The 18,701-nt window shown below is 42.6% G+C and overlaps 1 protein-coding gene across 3 annotated transcripts in view; it reads left to right on the forward strand.

Moving 5' to 3' along the window:
- The window catches only part of KCNT1 (potassium sodium-activated channel subfamily T member 1), a 659,112-nt gene that overhangs the window by 141,879 nt on the left and 498,532 nt on the right, over nt 1–18,701 (forward strand). For 2 of the 3 annotated variants that reach the window (XM_082263648.1, XM_082263649.1), the window contains exon 2: nt 7,596–7,739. In XM_082263648.1, the coding sequence (XP_082119774.1) occupies nt 7,596–7,739 (144 nt within the window). Of the gene's footprint in view, nt 1–7,372; nt 7,483–7,595; nt 7,740–18,701 lie in introns of those variants that run through there. The other variant, XM_082263652.1, reaches the window with a different exon arrangement.

Raw genomic sequence — 18,701 nt, forward strand, 5'->3', positions numbered from 1 at the left:
CATAAAACACAAGCTGAGAAACAGGACAAAGGCAGGTTTATTAGAGCAAGGAAAATAACCAAGCACTGACTGGAAGGCATGCTTGGTTTAAATAGAGAGCCAGGATCACATGACCGACCATCTCCCACCAGTAGGTGGGGAACACAGGAGCTATAAAGGAAAGTCAGGGACCCAGCGCCATCTTGATTTGCACCATAGTCCCTGACCTTCCTTCCCCCTACCAGATCCACAGCCCTCTACCTCCTCCCTGTGCAGAACACTGGGTCCACTGGGTCCATCTTGCTACGACGGCGTGCTCGCCACGGACCTCGGCAGAGAGAGGGAACCGCCTCAGACTTGGGAGAGAGGTCTCTGAGTGTGGCGACTCTACCGTAAAGGCGCCGCAGGCGCCCAGGAGTGGGTGAGTACACGGCAGTGCTGTGACACACATGCATGTGTATATATACTGACGGTGTCATTAGAGCAATGGACGTTGTCAGTAGGGCAGTGGATGGTGTTAATAGTTTTTATTTTTATTATTTTTTTTGCAATTTTATTTATTTTATTTTTTTACAATTTAATTTACAGTCGCATTAGGGGATTTTAGTGAAATATCAGGGGTCTAAACAGAAATTTAGTGCCACATAGGATGACTAGGGTGTGCCCAGGCACACCTGGCCAACCCTGTGCACACGCCTATGGGTTTGGCCACAAAGATTAGAATATCCTGGGCAAATGCAGCAATTTTGTGAGATTTTCTCCTAGTCAGCTGCCAGTCTAATTCTTGCTTAATCTTCATCTACAGTTGTGTCAAGTGGGAGTTGTCCAATATCACCCCCTTCCTTATGTGCCAGCTCTGCCTTTTTAAAGCTTTTAGAAATTTAAAAGGTAACTTCACTTTCGTGGGGAAAAAAATTAGCAAATAGAAAAAAAATTAATATAGCGTAAACCATCGCGACAGTCCTATTGTAATTGAATGGTATTAAAAATTACCTTTCCTTTTCGATTTGCAGCGCTGTAATTTTCTATAAAAAGTAATGTGGCTACCTGGAGGAATTCTGTACACAGAATGTGCACTGAACACCCCCAAGATATGTAATTTCCTGCTTGTGTAATTGGCTTACTGATTTTCCCAGAAATCTGCACTAAGATACAAATCAGATTGCCAAAAATGGCATTTTTGTTGCAGGGGACCTGGAACAAAAATGCAATTTTTGGTAAGATACGCTTCAAAGGGAAATGTCGTCTAAAGGGATGCAGACCCTGTAGGTCACCTCATTAGTGTCCTGCAGGAGCAGCAGCTGATTGCTAACTATGAAACCACTCCCATTCAGAATCACCTGTGCACATGGACACAGACAGAAAAACAGTTATTCCTTCAGAATACCAAGGAACCTGCAACCAGGAATCTGCAACAAGGTTTGTTAAAATCCTCTTTAAGGAGTTGTGCCTTCCCTGTGTAAGATTCCCAGATTGCCTCCATCCACACCTCACCAGTACTTTTTCTGCAAAGTTTCTGCAAAGTACACACTGCATTGTCTAAGAGGTTCTCATTCAACCTTCATATGCATTTTCTAACATGTCTATCCACAGACTGGAGGTCAATGGAGACAGGTGCATGATCCGACAAGACAGTAGAGTCTATGTCAACACTCGCCATCATATCAATCTATGATTTAGCAATATGAGTTCTATTTCTCATATTCTTGTAAAGAAATGCTCAATTTCTTAATTTCTTGTAAAGAAATGTTTCAGTTCAGCTGTGGTGTTTCAGGCAACCCTCTGCAAATTGAGATTATTGTCGCATAACCTTATCAGTAAGGGTGAGGTGCTGGGGGCATGCATTTTGGCTATAGTGATCATACGGTTGCACAAAGCTCCCTAGGTCAACTTCATTTGCTGTGACCTGTGAAGATAAAGTCCAGTGAATTGCAATGACTACACCTTTTACCTTTTTATTATAGGGTTACTCACATACATAGTTCGACAATAGGCTTCCGTAACTAGTGTTTCCTGCAAAAATACTGCCTGTCCAGCCACGAGTCTTCTGCAATTGGCAGGAGAACAGAGACCTTATTTGTGAGCACTCAAACGGCAGACATGGCAAGCCTTCAAAAAGAATGCTCTAGCAAGTCATTTTTCACAGACTCAGTGGATTGCAGGCATGAACAGAGCCCATAACCAGTAACAAGTAAAAGAAAACCTAAAATACAACAGTGGGGGAGACTTAAGCCCCGTGCACATGATCAGATTATCGAACAATCTGTCGTCCGTTTTTTGTGGCATGCTAGTCTGATGTGGAAAGTGAAGAGGTTATTTTCATACGAATTTTCAGAATTCTACTTCAGAAATGATGTCATGTGTTGGATTGTTTTGTATGTGTTCTTTCGTCTCTGAGCATGCCTAGTCTTGCTCTTAACATTTTTTTCCATCGAAATCTGTACTAATGAGAAGAAAATCGGACGTTGTTTTGACGGACACCAAAAACTTTATAGCCTGCACATCAGGATTTTGTCAGCCGAAAATTCGGAGTCGGCTGTCGAAAGCACCATACTAACAATCCGAAAATCGGCAGATCGGTCGTCGGATGAATTTCCCCTACAGATTTTCTTATCGTGTGTACGGGCCTTTACTAAAACTGGTGCACTCAGAATCTGGTGCAGCTGTACATGGTAGCCAATCAGCTTCTAACTTCAGCTTTTTTAATTAAGCTTTGACAATAAAACCTGGAAGCTGATTGGTTTCTTTGCAGAGTGGCGCCAGATTTTGCACCATGCAGTTTTAGTAAATAATCCCTAACGTGTCTCCACACCCGGGAAATCCCCCCGGCAACAGTGGGAGAGAGAGATCCAGCAAGGACACCCTCCACCGTTGTAGAAGGGGTAGATGGGCAGCTTTAAAATCAATGAGCTAACTCCCTCCTTATGAAGCTTAACGCATACTAATATTTAAAACACTGTTTTTAGGCCTGCATATGGGTTATCATGAAGTCCATAGTGGAGATGGCATTATACCACAGAAACACCCATGTGTGGAAAAAAGTGTTAGGAAGTTCCTAGCAATTATTCTAAGGCTGGCCATACATGTGTCGAATTTCGAAATAAAATTATTTCACAAATAAGAATTTTCGTGCATTATGTGATTCAATGGTGCCACCATTGATTTTGAAATTCGAATGACAAAGCCTTCAATTTCACCTTCTATTGCTACAGAAAATAATTTTCATGGCTGGGAAACTTCTTTTGTTTCTGGGAATTTTTTCATTGCACATCATGCACATTTCTTTTTTGGCTGTTGCTGTGGCCCACTAATGGTGTGAAATTCGAACGAAAATTCATAGATAAGATTCCCAAAAGAAAATTATTTTGAAATTCGACCCATGTATGGCCAGCCTAAGCAAAAGGGGGAAACCCCTAAGCCAGACAACATAGATTCTGAAAGTAGTGGAAAACCAAATATACTTTAGCTTTCAGATCCCACAGTCTGTCTCTCAAAGGTGTACATGAAAAGTGGGAGGTGGCTCAAGATGCACCTGAAGCCACTGTGTTTTAGATGAAGGGTAGATCATCAGAGGGAAGACCTAGGGCAGTGATGGCGAACCTTGGCACCCCAGATGTTTTGGGACTACATTTCCCATGATGCTCCTGTACTCTGCAGTGTAGTTGAGCATCATGGGAAATGTAGTTCCAAAACATCTGGGGTACCAAAAGACCACCATGGCTAAAAATGTAAAACAGGGTTCTGGGACAAAAGGAAAGGCGAGGCATATTTAAGGGACCTTTAACCACTTTACCGCTATGTACCGGAGTACTACTGCGGCAAAGTGGCTCTTTCCCGTCTGACGACGTAGACCTACGTCGCCAGACTCCTCCCCCTGTAGGCGGCGCTCGCGCGCCGCCGGAGGCGCGCTCCCGCTGTTTTCATTCACAGCGGGAGTCGGGCCAGGGGAGGAGCAGCGGCGATCGCCGCTGCTCTGCCCCGATCGTCGGGGAATCCAGTTTGGAGATCCGCCCGCCTGTGTAAACAGAGCGGGCGGATCTCCTCAGTGACAGGGAGTGACAGATCGGAGTGTTCAGCATAGCTGGACATCCGATCTGTCCCTGTCTCACACAGTCACCTCCCCCCCCCACACGTCAGTAAGCACCAGGCATACATTAACCCCTCCCTCTCCAATAAAATTAACCCCTTCCCTGCCAGTGTCATTTTTACAGTAACAGTGCATATTTATAGCACTGATTACTGCAGTAATGTCACTGGTACCCCCAAAAGTGTCAAAAATGTCAGTCAAGGGTCCGATCTGTCCGCCGCAATGTCGCAGTCCCGCAAAAAAAATCGCAGATCGCCACCATTACTCGTTAAAAAAAAACCCACCAAAAATGACAGAGATCTTTCCCTTAGTTAGTAAACGCAATAACTTTTGCGCAAACCAATCAAAATACGCTTATTGCGATTTTTTTTTACCAAACATAGGTAGCAGAAAACAAATTGGCCAAAAAATTAAAAAAAAAATTGGTTTTTACATCTTTTTTGGGGGGAATTTCATATAAAAAAATGTTAAAAATATTGTTATTTTTTCAAAATAAACGCTCTTTTTTTGTTTATAGCGCAAAAAGTAAAAATCGCACAGGTTGGATACCACCAAAAGAAAGCTCTGTTTGTGGGAAAAAAAGGACGTAAATTTCGTTTGGGTACGGCGTCGCACGACCGCGCAATTGTCAGTTAAAGTCGCACAGCGCCGAATCGCAAAAAGTGGCCCAGACGTAAGACAGCAAAATGCTCTAGTGGTAAAGTGGTAAAGGGATGGGGAACCCCCATGAAAGGGCGATAAGGAACAGTGCTTAGCCAAATGGCTAAGAGCTTTGGGGGCTGTCTCCTTTCTTAACTCCCATTGTGCCTTTTTAGGTTTCCTGATATCCACTTCTCAGGCTCCCTCTAATTGTGCCAATGGTATGTTCTCCACTTGCTGCCACTCTGGGATTTCAATTGGTGGCAAATACAGGGCTTTCAGAAAATTGGCCAAGTCTCTTTTATCACATAAGGAGGATGTCATCACTAGGAGAAATCAGTCTGAAGTGCTATCGCTATCAGCACTGTATGCCCTACCATTTCAGAAGCTCCACCAAAACCCTCAGAGCCCATCTCATCATAAGAAATTCTGGATGAACCCTCTGCACGTTTTTTTTTTTTGTTTGTTTTTCTTCATTTTCCAAAAAGTAAAAAAACAATTACAATTTATTAAAACTCACCACGCCTCTTACTAAATACCTTGGACTGTCAAAAGAGTCAATTGGCAGATATTTGTACTGTTCTGGAGTTTTCGAGCCTCAAGAAATAAGATCGGGTGTCAGTACATTGGGACTGATCAATTTTCAGATATATATCCCATAATTTGTGGACTATAACTTTCCTACAGACTAAATAATAAACACTGATCTGGGTTATTTTCCCCAAGGAAACGTGGCAGAATACATTTTGACCTAAATTTTTTTGAAGAAAGATTATTTATTTACAAATTTTTTTAAGAAACAAAGAAAAAATTATTTTTTTTTTTTTTTCAAAAATGTTATTTTTTTTTGTTTATTTAGCAAAAAATAAAAAAACCCAGTGGCGATTAAATACCACCAAAAGGTTAGTGTGAAAAAAATAAGAAATTAATTATAGGTACAGTGTAGCATGACCGCGCAATTGTCATTCAAAGTGTGACATCGCTGAAAATTGGCCTGGGCAGGAAGGGGATAAAAGTGCCCAGTATTGAAGTGGTTAACATGTCTTTTCCTCATTATCTTCCCTAGGGACTAGAGCCCTGTGCACCCTATCAATCAAAATCAGGTTAGCAGATAAATCCCCCAAATGTTGAAGAGAAATATCATGGAGGGTAGAAAATGGGTCTTTGAATGGTTGAATAACAACTTTTGTTGCTGATTCCTACCTTTTTGCTATTCTGAAGAAATCACTGTTTGTTCATCTGTACTGAGTGGGTCTAATGGGAGTGGTTTCATAAATATCAATCAGCTGTGGCAGCTGCAGAGCACTAATGAGGAAATCTGCTGGGCATGCATCCCTTTAGAAGTCTTCCTATTGACATTTTTGTTCCAGGGGATGCCTGATATCTGACTTGTATCATAGTGTAGACTTCTGGGAAAATCAGTGAGCCAATCACAGAAGCAGGAAATTATGTTTCTGGGGGATGCTCAGTACACATTCTGTGTACAGAACACCTCCAGGAAGCCATATTGCATTGCAGTTTCAGAAAATTACAGTGGCTACAGACGAAGAGGTTGTTTTTAATAACATTCAACTACAATATAACAATATAATTCTTCAAATGAAAACGTGCATAAGGTAATCCATATTTCTGCTTTATGGATAAGAGGGAATCACGTTGGAATCACGTTTTCATTTGAAGAATCACTATAGATATTTGATTATTGCTTTTTTTTATTTTATAATATTTCTTGAATACATGGGATTTCAGTGAATATATTTTGTGCACCTATCACGTGTGACACTGGATTGAACATCATCATCATCATCATTATATTATTATTTATTTTTCATGCACATTCTTTTTTGGATCTTCATCATCTTTAATAAATTCACATTATATATATATACTTTCACATATATGAATTAGCGCCGATTTTCTTTGATTATTTGCACTTTGAATGTAAACGAATGATTATCCATTTACATCCGTTTTCCCATAGGAATGCACTGATGTTTGTTTTTCAAAAGGGGCCTAACTAATCAAGCTGGGGTTATAATCTGATTGGTTACTATGCACAGCTGCACCAATTTCTGTGTATACCAGTTTTAGTAAATCTTGCCCATTGTGACCAATAACAACTTCAGACTCTTGGTTAATTTTTTTTTTTTCCCAGCAGTCAGTTATTATTGAGCCATAGATGTCAAATCGCCTTCTGGAATGACCTTAATTGCATTCATAGCAGTGGTAGGATGTTTTCAAGGTCTGCTGAGAAGGAATGTAAAATTATGGTGTCAGTTTTTTCTGCTGCCTAAAATTTCTTTAGATAGAAATAAAAATGGGTTACATGTAACATGTATAGTGTGGATGCCCATAGTCCTCCTTGCATCACTTCACTAACTATCAGTGCTATCAGTCATCCAGACACAAGGACAAATTAATTATGGTGTCAAGAGTCAGGCAGCTGCTAACCCACCTGCTCTCCGGAAACAAAATGCATTACTCAGTTGTATTTACAGATTTGAACAGATACAAGTATTCCGTTAATTTATAGTGGAGTCCCCCTTTAAAATCACCCAGTGCTGTTTAACTCCTGGCATAAAGATCCTGTGCTGTGTGTAAGTCCTGCTCATCCTCCCACCCCCTCCAGAGGTTGGATGGCAGTCTCTGGCTCTAGTCTCATTGTCTCATTGCTGTGCTGCATGAAACTGCAAGAGAACTGCTGGCAGAGGAGAAAGGGGTCTGGACTGGGGAAATGGGCTCCTGGTTACCCTGTCCTGGCATCCTGTCACCCAAATGTAAGAAGGGGGGAGGGGGGGGGAGGGGGGGGGAGGGTGTCCAGGGCTAGCAGGAAAGGGGGGTATGTGTGTTTGTAGGCAAAGTTGGTTACCTCCTCTCTCTCTCCTTGCAGGCTGGCACCTGACAAGACTGGAGTCATCCTAGACATCAGCACCCTGAAAATGAATGAGCTGGAGACTGAGGTGCCCCCCTTGCCCCCCAGATACCGCTTCCGAGACCTGCTACTGGGGGACCAAAGCTTCCAGAACGATGACAGGTAAGAGAGGCTGCTGTGTGCAGGAGATAGGGAGCTCTCCTTGGTGCTGAAGCTGCAATGTGCACCCAGCAAGCTATGCATACTGTGCTCTGCTGGAGGAGGGAGCTTCCACATTCTTTATGTTTCCTATGATATACTCAGCTTCTATACCAGACCATATACACACCATCTGCTTCTATACCAGACCATATACATACTATCAGCTTCTATACCAGACCATATACACACCATCTGCTTCTATACCAGACCATATACATACTATCAGCTTCTATACCAGACCATATACATACTATCAGCTTCTATACCAGACCATATACACACCATCAGCTTCTATACCAGACCATATACATACCATCAGCTTCTATACCAGACCATATACATACCATCAGCTTCTATACCAGACCATATACATACCATCTGCTTCTATACCAGACCATATACACACCATCAGCTTCTATACCAGACCATATACATACTATCAGCTTCTATACCAGACCATATACATACCATCAGCTTCTATACCAGACCATATACCATCAGATTCTATACCAGACGATATACACACCATCAGCTTCTATACCAGACCATATACATGCCATCTGCTTCTTTACCAGACCATATACATATCATCAGCTTCTATACCAGACCATATACATACCATCTGCTTCTATACCAGACCATATACACACCATCAGCTTCTATACCAGACCATATACATACCATCTGCTTCTATATCAGACCATATACATACCATCAGCTTCTATACCAGACCATATATATACCATCTGCTTCTATACCAGACCATATACATACCATCTGCTTCTATATCAGACCATATACATACCATCTGCTTCTATACCAGACCATATACATACCATATGCTTCTATACCAGACCATATACATACCATCAGATTCTATACCAGACCATATACAGTACATACCATCGGCTTCTATACCAGACCATATACATACCATCTGCGTCTATACCAGACCATATACATACCATCAGCTTCTATACCAGACCATATACATACCATCTGCTTCTATACCAGACCATATACATACCATCTGCTTCTATACTAGACCATATACATACTATCAGCTTCTATACCAGACCATATACATACCATCAGCTTCTATACCAGACCATATACATACCATCAGCTTCTATACCAGACCATATACATATCATCAGCTTCTATACCAGACCATATACATACCATCAGCCTTTATACCAGACCATATACATACCATCTGCTTCTTTACCAGACCATATACATACCATCAGCTTCTATACCAGACCATATACATACCATCTGCTTCTATACCAGACCATATACATACCATCAGCTTCTATACCAGACCATATACATACCATCCGCTTCTATACCAGACCATATACATACCATCAGATTCTATACCAGACCATATACATACCATCTGCTTCTATACCAGACCATATACATACCATCTGCTTCTAAAACAGATCATATACATACCATCTGCTTCTATACCAGACCATATATAATATAAAACATTATATATATATATATATATATATATATATATATATATATATATATATAATTATTGGTATTTTTTTTTTTTATACAATACAGTTTTCAGTCTTTCATGGTCAACTTTCAGAAGGTCAACATTTCAGTCACTTTTCAAGACTTTTCTCTGCCCGCTTTTTCTCACTTTCCCTGCCACTACCCTTCACTGCTAAATATTTTTCAACAGTACATAACTCACACTATGTACTATATCCATGTGACATTCCCTTACACATACATAGGAAAATCCCTTTTCTTTATGACCTTAAACATATAGTAGGTTGTTGGAAAAGTTGTCTTTTTTTTTTTTTCTGCCTTTTATACCAAAGAGAGTCATTTTGCTGGTAAGGGTGGTGGGTTGTTCTGTTTATAGGTGTTTTACTTATTTTTTTCCCTTGGTGTTGAATTTGTACTGTAATTTTATTTTTTTTAATTATTTTTTTGCTAAATACTTTTTTTTCTGCTCAAACTTATAGCAGCTGGTGTATGCATTTGGAACTTATTTTACATTTCTTTGCGTCTGCCCTTTGTTGAATCTTACTGAGTTTGCACAATCTCTTTGGTCTGTTATGTTTTGTGTTGTTCTGTGAACTGCAGAATTTTCCTTAAATTGTAGACGGCAGTGTTTTTTGAGTGTTTTTAAGGTTTTTATACGTGTTTGTGGGAAGCTGCTTCACGTTGCAGTTAATTTACTGTTTCTTTGTAAAGTTTTCACAACTGTGTTTGGATTTTGTAGAGGTGATGTGATTGCTGTATGATATTACGGATGCTTTGCTGTTGAGAAGTTTATAGAGACACGCATAGGACAAAGCCAAATGTGTAGTAACCTATAGCATCCAATTAGAACTCCCCTTTCTGTGATCTGAACTCCTGAAAATACTCACCTCCGCCTTACAGCAATGTAACATTTGCATCTCTTGCCAGCTGCTGCCATCTTCTATCTGGGCTACTTTTGCGTGATGTTTTTTTTTTTTTTTTTCATTGTGATTGGCTGGCAAGGGATGGCATCATTATACGCATGCTCATAGGAGTTCATCATTCCGGCACAGCCAAAGTGTACCAGGAATTCCATGCTGAGCTACGCATGCACAGCTCAGTGTTCATTCAATAGAAGACTGTGAGCAGACAGGTAAGTGTGTGTTATTGTAGAAGAAACCTTGCATGCCTCTTCTGCAATAAAGAGATGCCTGCTCGCTGTTATTTTTTTTTTTTTTTACATTTTAGGTTTATTTCTGCTTTAAGTTGGTAATCCCATAGGAAGATGGTTGGATGTGAAGGCACTATCCAACTGTCTGAAAAGGTCTTGTAGTCCATCTTCAGGCATAAACGTTACAATAGTAGTAAAACCCAACAATAAAAATATATTGCAGCTCACCAATTCTTAAATGTGCTGGCTGCATTCGTTTTCTTTCATTTTTCTCTCTTCTTTTTTCCGTCTGTTTTCACCTGGTGATCGAGCAGTAAGTCTGTTTTTTTCCATGTTCTTCTTGAAAAGTGGCAGTTAAAGGGTTTGGACAAACAATTTAACACTGATAGGGGTGCTTACAACAGTCAGCTTGTATTCACTTATGTAAAATCTGTATCCCAAAGGGAAACAAATGGTTCTGGAGCTGCCTTAAAGCGGAGTTCCACCCTGGATTTTTTTTTTTATTTTATTTAATACCCCCGGGACAGTCAGGGCTAGTACATTCCACAATGGCTAGCCTCTGATCTGTCCCGGGTTGCACTTACCTGTTAGGACAAATACTTACCTTGAAAACATCTTGTCCAGCGCTGCCATCTCAGATGTGGGCAGCTTGAAGCCAGCGAGATCCCCTTCGGCGTCTTCTTCCGCCTTCTTTGGTCCCACGATGCTCTGCGCCGGCCCCGACGTCACTTCCGGGTCGCACGCGTCATCCCTCTACAGCTTCTGGGCATGCCCAGAAGCTGTTTAGAAGGGGATGACGCGCGACTCGGAACTGACGTCGGGGCCGGTGCAGGCGCAATGATTCCTGGGAGCTATGACGTTCAGCTCCCAGGAATCATTGCAGAGCCAGGAAGTGACGACGGGCCGCGGCCGAGGAAGGAGGAAGAAGGAAGTAAGGTAAGTATATTTTCTTCGCTACGAGGTAAGTAAAAAAAAAAAAAAATATGCGATTATCCATTTCTTTTTCAGGTGACCCGGAGCGAGAAGATGGAGGTAAGTATTAAATTAGGGTGGAACTCCACTTTAAGGTTGTTAGCTGGAGTTCAGCTTCAATCTATTAGTCAAATCCATCGAAATTGCTAGTCTAAAGTACACACGCAACGATTATCGGCCGTGATGTCATGTGTTGGTTTGTTTTCTTTGTGTTTTTTGTTCACTGAGCATGCCCAGTCTTGCTCATCAGATTTTTCCCTGTTGAAATCTGTACTGACTGCACGAAAATCGGCCGTTGTGTTGACGGCTAACAAAAATTTTATAGTCTGCACACCAGATTTTTTTTCGGCCGAAAAGTCGGAGTTGGTTGTCGGAAGCATAGAAACATAGAATGTGTCGGCAGATAAGAACCATTTGGCCCATCTAGTCTGCCCAATATATCTGAATCCTATGAATAGTCCCTGGCCCTATCTTATATGAAGGATAGCCTTATGCCTATCCCATGCATGCTTAAACTCCTTCACTGTATTTGCAGCTACCACTTCTGCAGGAAGGTTATTCCATGCATCCACTACTCTCTCAGTAAAGTAATACTTCCTCATATTACTTTTAAACCTTTGCCCCTCTAATTTAAAACTGTGTCCTCTTGTGGTAGTTTTTTTTCTTTTAAATATGCTCTCCTCCTTTACCGAAGCATCATACTAACAAGCCGAAAATCGGCAGATCGGACGTTGGCCGAAAATTCCCTGCCAATTTTCGACGCGTGTGTACGGGGCTTAAAGCCCCGTACACACGATGAGATTATCAAACGATCTGTCGTCCGTTTTTTGTGGCATGCTAGTCTGATGTGGAAAGTGAAGAGGTTATTTCCATACTAATTTTCCCGTACGACAGAATTCTACTTCAGAAGTGATGTCATGTGTTGGATTGCTTTGTATGTGTTCTTTCGTCTCTCAGCATGCCTAGTCTTGCTCTTAAGATTTTTTTCCGTCTAAATCTGTACTAATGAGACGAAAATCGGACGTTGTGTTACGGACGACAACAATTTTATATCCTGCACATCAGGAATTGTCAGCTGAAAAGTCGGAGTTGGCTGTTGAAAGCACCATACTAACAATCCGAAAATCGGCAGATCGGTCGTCGGACGAATTTTCCCTTCAGATTTTCTTATCGTGTCTATGGGCCTTAACACTCCCCTCTCCCCATTACTCCTCCATCCAAAGTGGAGACATCCTATGACAAGAAGTGTGGTACTGGTAGGATTACCAGGTGAAAATACATTAAAAAAGAAAATGAATGCAGCACATTTAAAGTGGAAGTCTACTCTTTCAATCAACATTGGTTACTTTTATTCCTTATGCAACTACCATTAGTAATACATGGGAGAGTATATCATATTTACTATGTTTTTTTTACATTTCTTCAGTTACTTCCTGGTTTCCAGGCCTAGACAAAGGATGTTATATACCCCAGGAATATCTTCGGTGGGGGGAATTGGGAGGGTTCTTAGCTAAGCACTCCCTCCTGCATGCATGCCTGAGCTAAGGACAGATTGATTCCAGGAATTAAATGCTACATAAATCATCATTTGCTCTTAATCAGGTTGGCCATGGCCAGAAATGGTAGAGAGTGTTTTTCAAAGTGATTTGAATTGAAAATAAAGCATGGAGACATGGATGGATGGGTGAGTTTGCTTTGATAATAAAAATGAATAAAATCGCGTTTTTGGTTTGTGGTGCTCAGGTTCAGCATAGTTCTGCTTTAAGGTTTGATAAGCTGCAATATTTAATAAAAAATGTTATTTTGGGTTAAATAACGCTTTAACTCTTGGCAACCCTGAACATTTATATTTATGCTGGGGATCAAAAAAGAAGGGAGACCCATGCAGGCATCTTAGAGTAGACATAGTTCCTTAATCTGTCTAAGGCCAGCCATACACGGTTCAAATCCTGCTGAACCGGCAGAGATACCTTAATGGGCAGGCTGAATGTACCAAGTTGAGGAATCGATCAACTTGGGTACAAACAGCCTGTCGAATTCTCATGCAATTATCGCTAGCGCCTGTAGGAATCATCATTGGCGCCCCCCTTGCAACTTGTGGTTGCAGAAAAGTAATTTGCACTGTGTATGGCCAGCCTAAGTCTCCCTGATTTTTTTCTGGTTGGCAGGGCCAGGACAAGGGGTGGGCAGGAGGGGTGGTTGCCCTGGGCGCAATGGTTTATTGCAGGGATGGGGGTGCCTTGCCCCTAACCCTAAGGGAATGGGGGGGGGGCAGTTTGGCATCCCTGCCCTGGGCACAATGGTTTATTGCAGGGATGGGGGTGCCTTGACCCTAACCGTAAGGGAATGGGGGGGGGGGGCAGTTTGGCATCCTTGCCCTGGACAATGGATGACCTTGTCCCGGCACTGCTGGTTGGTGTGGATTACCTTTGCACTGCTTCACATAAAAAAATCATTGTTACTCCTGAGCCTTTTAATATCTGTACCCATGGATGCTATTTATTATCTGATACTTCTCAGTGATAAATTGTTTGAACATTCACTGAAACACATCATGTGCTGAGCCTGGATTTATTTTTTTGTCTGCTGCCTCTTTAAAAACTGACTCCTACCTAAAATTTCCAAGAGCCTTCACCTTTATAAGATGTTTGCTTGATATAATTATATAATGAGCTATTTTCAAATCGTTATCATATTAGCAGCTTGTTTACCAACAGCACTGCATATGTTTGAGCAGGGTAAGTAATAATTTGATTACCTTAATTATGCAAAACAACAGATCTCCGAAAACCAGACGAAGTTCTGGGAAAAAGATGGTCTGTACAGAAATGAAACTTCCTGATTGTTTAGAAAGCAGAATACAGCTGATCCGGTGTTTAGGGCAATGTGTGCTATGTATTGTGAATAATATTACATATATGTGCCCACAACTTCTTGAACTTCTTAAAGCTGTACTTTAGAGGGTATGAAAAAAATGTTCATTTACCTATTGACAGTATGATCCCATTGGGGTTCATAGGTATTACTCTTCCTATATATGTTTAAATTGATTCAACATCAACCTGTATTTGTTGGAATACTTATTAAGCCTATGTTTCCATATGCAATCTTTATATGTTTAACGTTCTTGAAGCCATTGGGGATGCATCCAATAATTTGTTATACTTTTGATACTTTAATAAAAGATTTTAAAGTGGAAAAAAAAATGTTCATTTATGTATTCATTTAAAACAAACAATGAAATGGAACTTGCATAGAGCAAGCACAAGTGCCTGAATTCTTTCTTTTGTATTTGCGTCCTGTAAAGCAGCTGTCCGAGTGGGGCAGCAATCAGAGATCTATTGCTTTGCACAGAGCTGTTAGTCTAATGCTGGCCATACAGTATACTAATTAACCACTTTACCACCGGAGGATTTTGCTGTCTTACGTCTGGGCCACTTTTTGCGATTCGGCACTGTGCGACTTTAACTGACAATTGCGCGGTCATGCAACGCCGTATCCAAACAAAATTTACGTCATTTTTTTCCCACAAACAGAGCTTTCTTTTGGTGGTATTTGATCACCTGTGCGATTTTTCATTTTTGCACTATTAACCAAAAAAAGCGACAATTTTGAAAAAATAACAATATTTTTCACATTTTTTTATATGAAAAAAAAAATGTAAAAAAATTTAAAAATCAAAATGTTTTATCATTTTAGGCCAATTTGTTTTCTGCTACATATTTTTGGTAAAAAAAAATCGCAATAAGCGTATTTTGATTGGTTTTCGCAAAAGTTATTGCGTTTACTAACTAAGGGAAAGATTTCTGTCGTTTTTGGTGTTTTTTTTTTTTTTAACGAGTAATGGCGGCGATCTGCAATTTTTTTTTGCGGGACTGCGACATTGCGGCGGACAGATCGGACCCTTGACTGACATTTTTGACACTTTTGGGGTTACCAGTGACATTACTACAGTAATCAGTGCTATAAATATGCACTGTTACTGTAAAAATGACACTGGCAGGGAAGGGGTTCATTTTATTGGAGAGGGAGGGGTTAATGTATGCCTGGTGCTTACTGACGTGTATGGGGGGAGGTGACTGAGTGACACAGGGACAGATCGCATGTTCAGCTATGCTGAACCCTGCAATCTGACCCTGCCTGTCACTTAGGAGATCCGCCCGCTTTGTTTACACAAGCGGGCGGATCTCCAGACTCAATTCCCCGACGATCGGGGAAGAGCAGTGGCGATCGCCGCTGCTCCTCCCCTGGCCCGACTCCCGCTGTGACTGAATACAGCGGGAGCGAGCCTCCGACGGCGCGCGCGCGCTGCCGAGAAGGAGGAGTGTCTGGCGACATAGGTCTATGTCGTCAGACCTACAAGAGCCACTTTGCCGCAGTAGAGCTCTAGTGAGCAGCGGCAAAGTGGTTAATTGGCACAAATCGGTTGTGGCCTTTTTCAGCCAAAAATACCAAGGAGAAATTTGGAAAATTTCTGCCGAACCATCAATAAATTGAAAGGTTAATGTGTTTCTCGTCCGAACTGTTTGCACTAGGTATATGTGACAAAACAAACAAAAACGGGTTCATATATGTCCTTTGAACAATTTATCGATCAAAATTCGGTCATTTCACGATGGCAAAACCGTTTGCTCTTATGGCTGAGTGTTCATTATTCGAAAATGAGTTTGAACAATTTTTCGTATAGTGTATGACCAGCGTAAGGTTTGGTTTGGTTGACACTGCTGTGAAAGCAAAGTCATACGACTTTGTCTGTGACTTTGCCCTGTGACTTCCTTCCGACTTGATCTGACTTGGATGCCATTTAGGAGCCTGTACAAGGGCTAAAATTGCACCCAAGCAAGGGGGGGGGGTGTTCAGTAAGCCAATCACATAAGCAGGAAATGATATATGTGGTGGGGGGGCACTCTGTACAGAACACCTCCCAGGTAGCCATTTTTCATTGTATTTTACAGAAAATTACAGAGCTGCAGATTGGAAAGGAAAGGTCATTTTTAATAACATTTAATTACAATATGACTTGTCGCAATTGTATACGCTATATTCTTATTATTTTTTTTTTTGATTAGCTAATTTTTTTTCCCCATGAAAGTAGATTTTAAAGATGAAGAGTCCAGCAGAGGCACCACAGTGGCTTAGTAGCTAAGACTTATACCCAGTGGCGTAGCGTGGGTTGTCAGCACCCGGGGCAAGGCAAGTAATTTGCGCCCCCTAACGCGCGGTATTTTAGCACTCGAGTCTCTTCCACTTGATTAGTTAAAGAAACCCTTACCCCCCAAGCACATGTATTGTTTGCTATGAAAATACTGATGCAATTAAAGTAAAATGCATCTAAATACAAGTTTGAATGACCAGCGTGCCCCCTTTCAATGCAGAGAGACCAGCGTGTCCCCTTTCAATGCAGAATGACCAGCGCGCCCCCTTTCAATGCAGAGAGACCAGCGCGCCCCCTTTCAATGCAGAGAGACCAGTGTGCCCCCTTTCAATGCAGAGAGACCAGCATGCCCCCTATCAATGCAGAATGACCAGCGTGCCCCCTTTCAATGCAGAATGACCAGCATACCCCCTTTCGATGCAGAGAGACCAGCGCGCCCCCTTTCAATGCAGAATGACCAGCGTGCCCCCTTTCAATGCAGAATGACCAGCGTGCCCCCTTTCAATGCAGAGAGACCAGCGTGCCCCCTTTCAATGCAGAATGACCAGCGTGCCCCCATTCAATGCAGAGAGACCAGCGTGCTCCCATTCAATGCAGCGAGAACAGCCTGCCCCCATTCAATGCAGAGAGAACAGCGTGCCCCCTTTCAATGCAGAGAGAACAGCGTGCCCCCTTTCAATGCAGAATGACCAGCGTGCCCCCATTCAATGCAGAGACCAGCGTGCCCCCTTTCAATGCAGAATGACCAGCGTGCCCCCTTTCAATGCAGAGTGACCAGCGTGTCCCCTTTCAATGCAGAATGACCAGTGTTCCCCCTTTCAATGCAGAGTGACCAGCGTGCCCCCTTTCAATGCAGAGAGACCAGCGTGCCCCTTTTCAATGCAGAGAGACTAGCATGCCCCCTTTCAATGCAGAATGACCAGCGTACCCCCTTTCAATGCAGAATGACCAGTGTGCCCCCTTTCAATGCAGAGTGACCAGCGTGCCCCTTTCAATGCAGAGAGACCAGCGTGCCCCTTTTCAATGCAGAGAGACTAGAGTTCCCCCTTTCAATGCAGAGAGACCAGCGTGCCCCCATTCAATGCAGAGAGAACAGCGTGCCCCCTTTCAATGCAGAATGACCAGCGTGCCCCCATTCAATGCAGAGACCAGCGTGCCCCCTTTCAATGCAGAATGACCAGCGTGCCCCCTTTCAATGCAGAGTGACCAGCGTGTCCCCTTTCAATGCAGAATGACCAGTGTGCCCCCTTTCAATGCAGAGTGACCAGCGTGCCCCCTTTCAATGCAGAGAGACCAGCGTGCCCCTTTTCAATGCAGAGAGACTAGCATGCCCCCTTTCAATGCAGAATGACCAGCGTACCCCCTTTCAATGCAGAATGACCAGTGTGCCCCCTTTCAATGCAGAGTGACCAGCGTGCCCCTTTCAATGCAGAGAGACCAGCGTGCCCCTTTTCAATGCAGAGAGACTAGAGTGCCCCCTTTCAATGCAGAGAGACCAGCGTGCCCCCATTCAATGCAGAGAGACCAGCGTGCCCCCTTTCAATGCAGAGAGACCAGCGTGCCCCCTTTCAATGCAGAGTGACCAGCGTGCCCCCTTTCAATGCAGAATGACCAGCGTGCCCCATTTCAATGCAGACTGACCACAGCGTGCCCACTTTCAATGCAGACAGACCAGCATGCCCCCTTTAATGCAAAGAGACTTACCTGCAGCGACGGCTTCTCCTCAGTTCCCCGATTTCCTCGAGTCCTCCCGCCTCCTCCTTTCAGCCAATCAGGAACGGGTCTCGGACTCGCTTCCTAATTGGCCAGGAGGAGGAGGATCCGTGTGACAATAGGGAATTTTCACTGCTCTGCGCCCCGGGTCTACCCTTTTTTGAAGCCTATTAGAGCCTCTGGCTCTAATCAGGTGATTAAAAAAAAAAAAAAAACACTCTGTGACAGCGCCAGGCTGCTGACTCACTTGCTGCTAAACTGACTGAGCAGTGAGGAGAGGCGGCATAGGCAGGGCTTGGTTTGCAAAGCCACCACACCCTACACCAATGGACAGGTGAGGCACAGTCCAGCCCCTCCCCGCCCAACCCGCCATTTTCAGCCATAGGGCGGCCGCGCTGGACATCTCCCAGCCTAAAGA

Source organism: Pelophylax lessonae, assembly GCF_965119305.1.
Source record: "Pelophylax lessonae genome assembly, chromosome: 7".
Classification (NCBI taxonomy): Eukaryota; Metazoa; Chordata; class Amphibia; order Anura; family Ranidae; genus Pelophylax; species Pelophylax lessonae.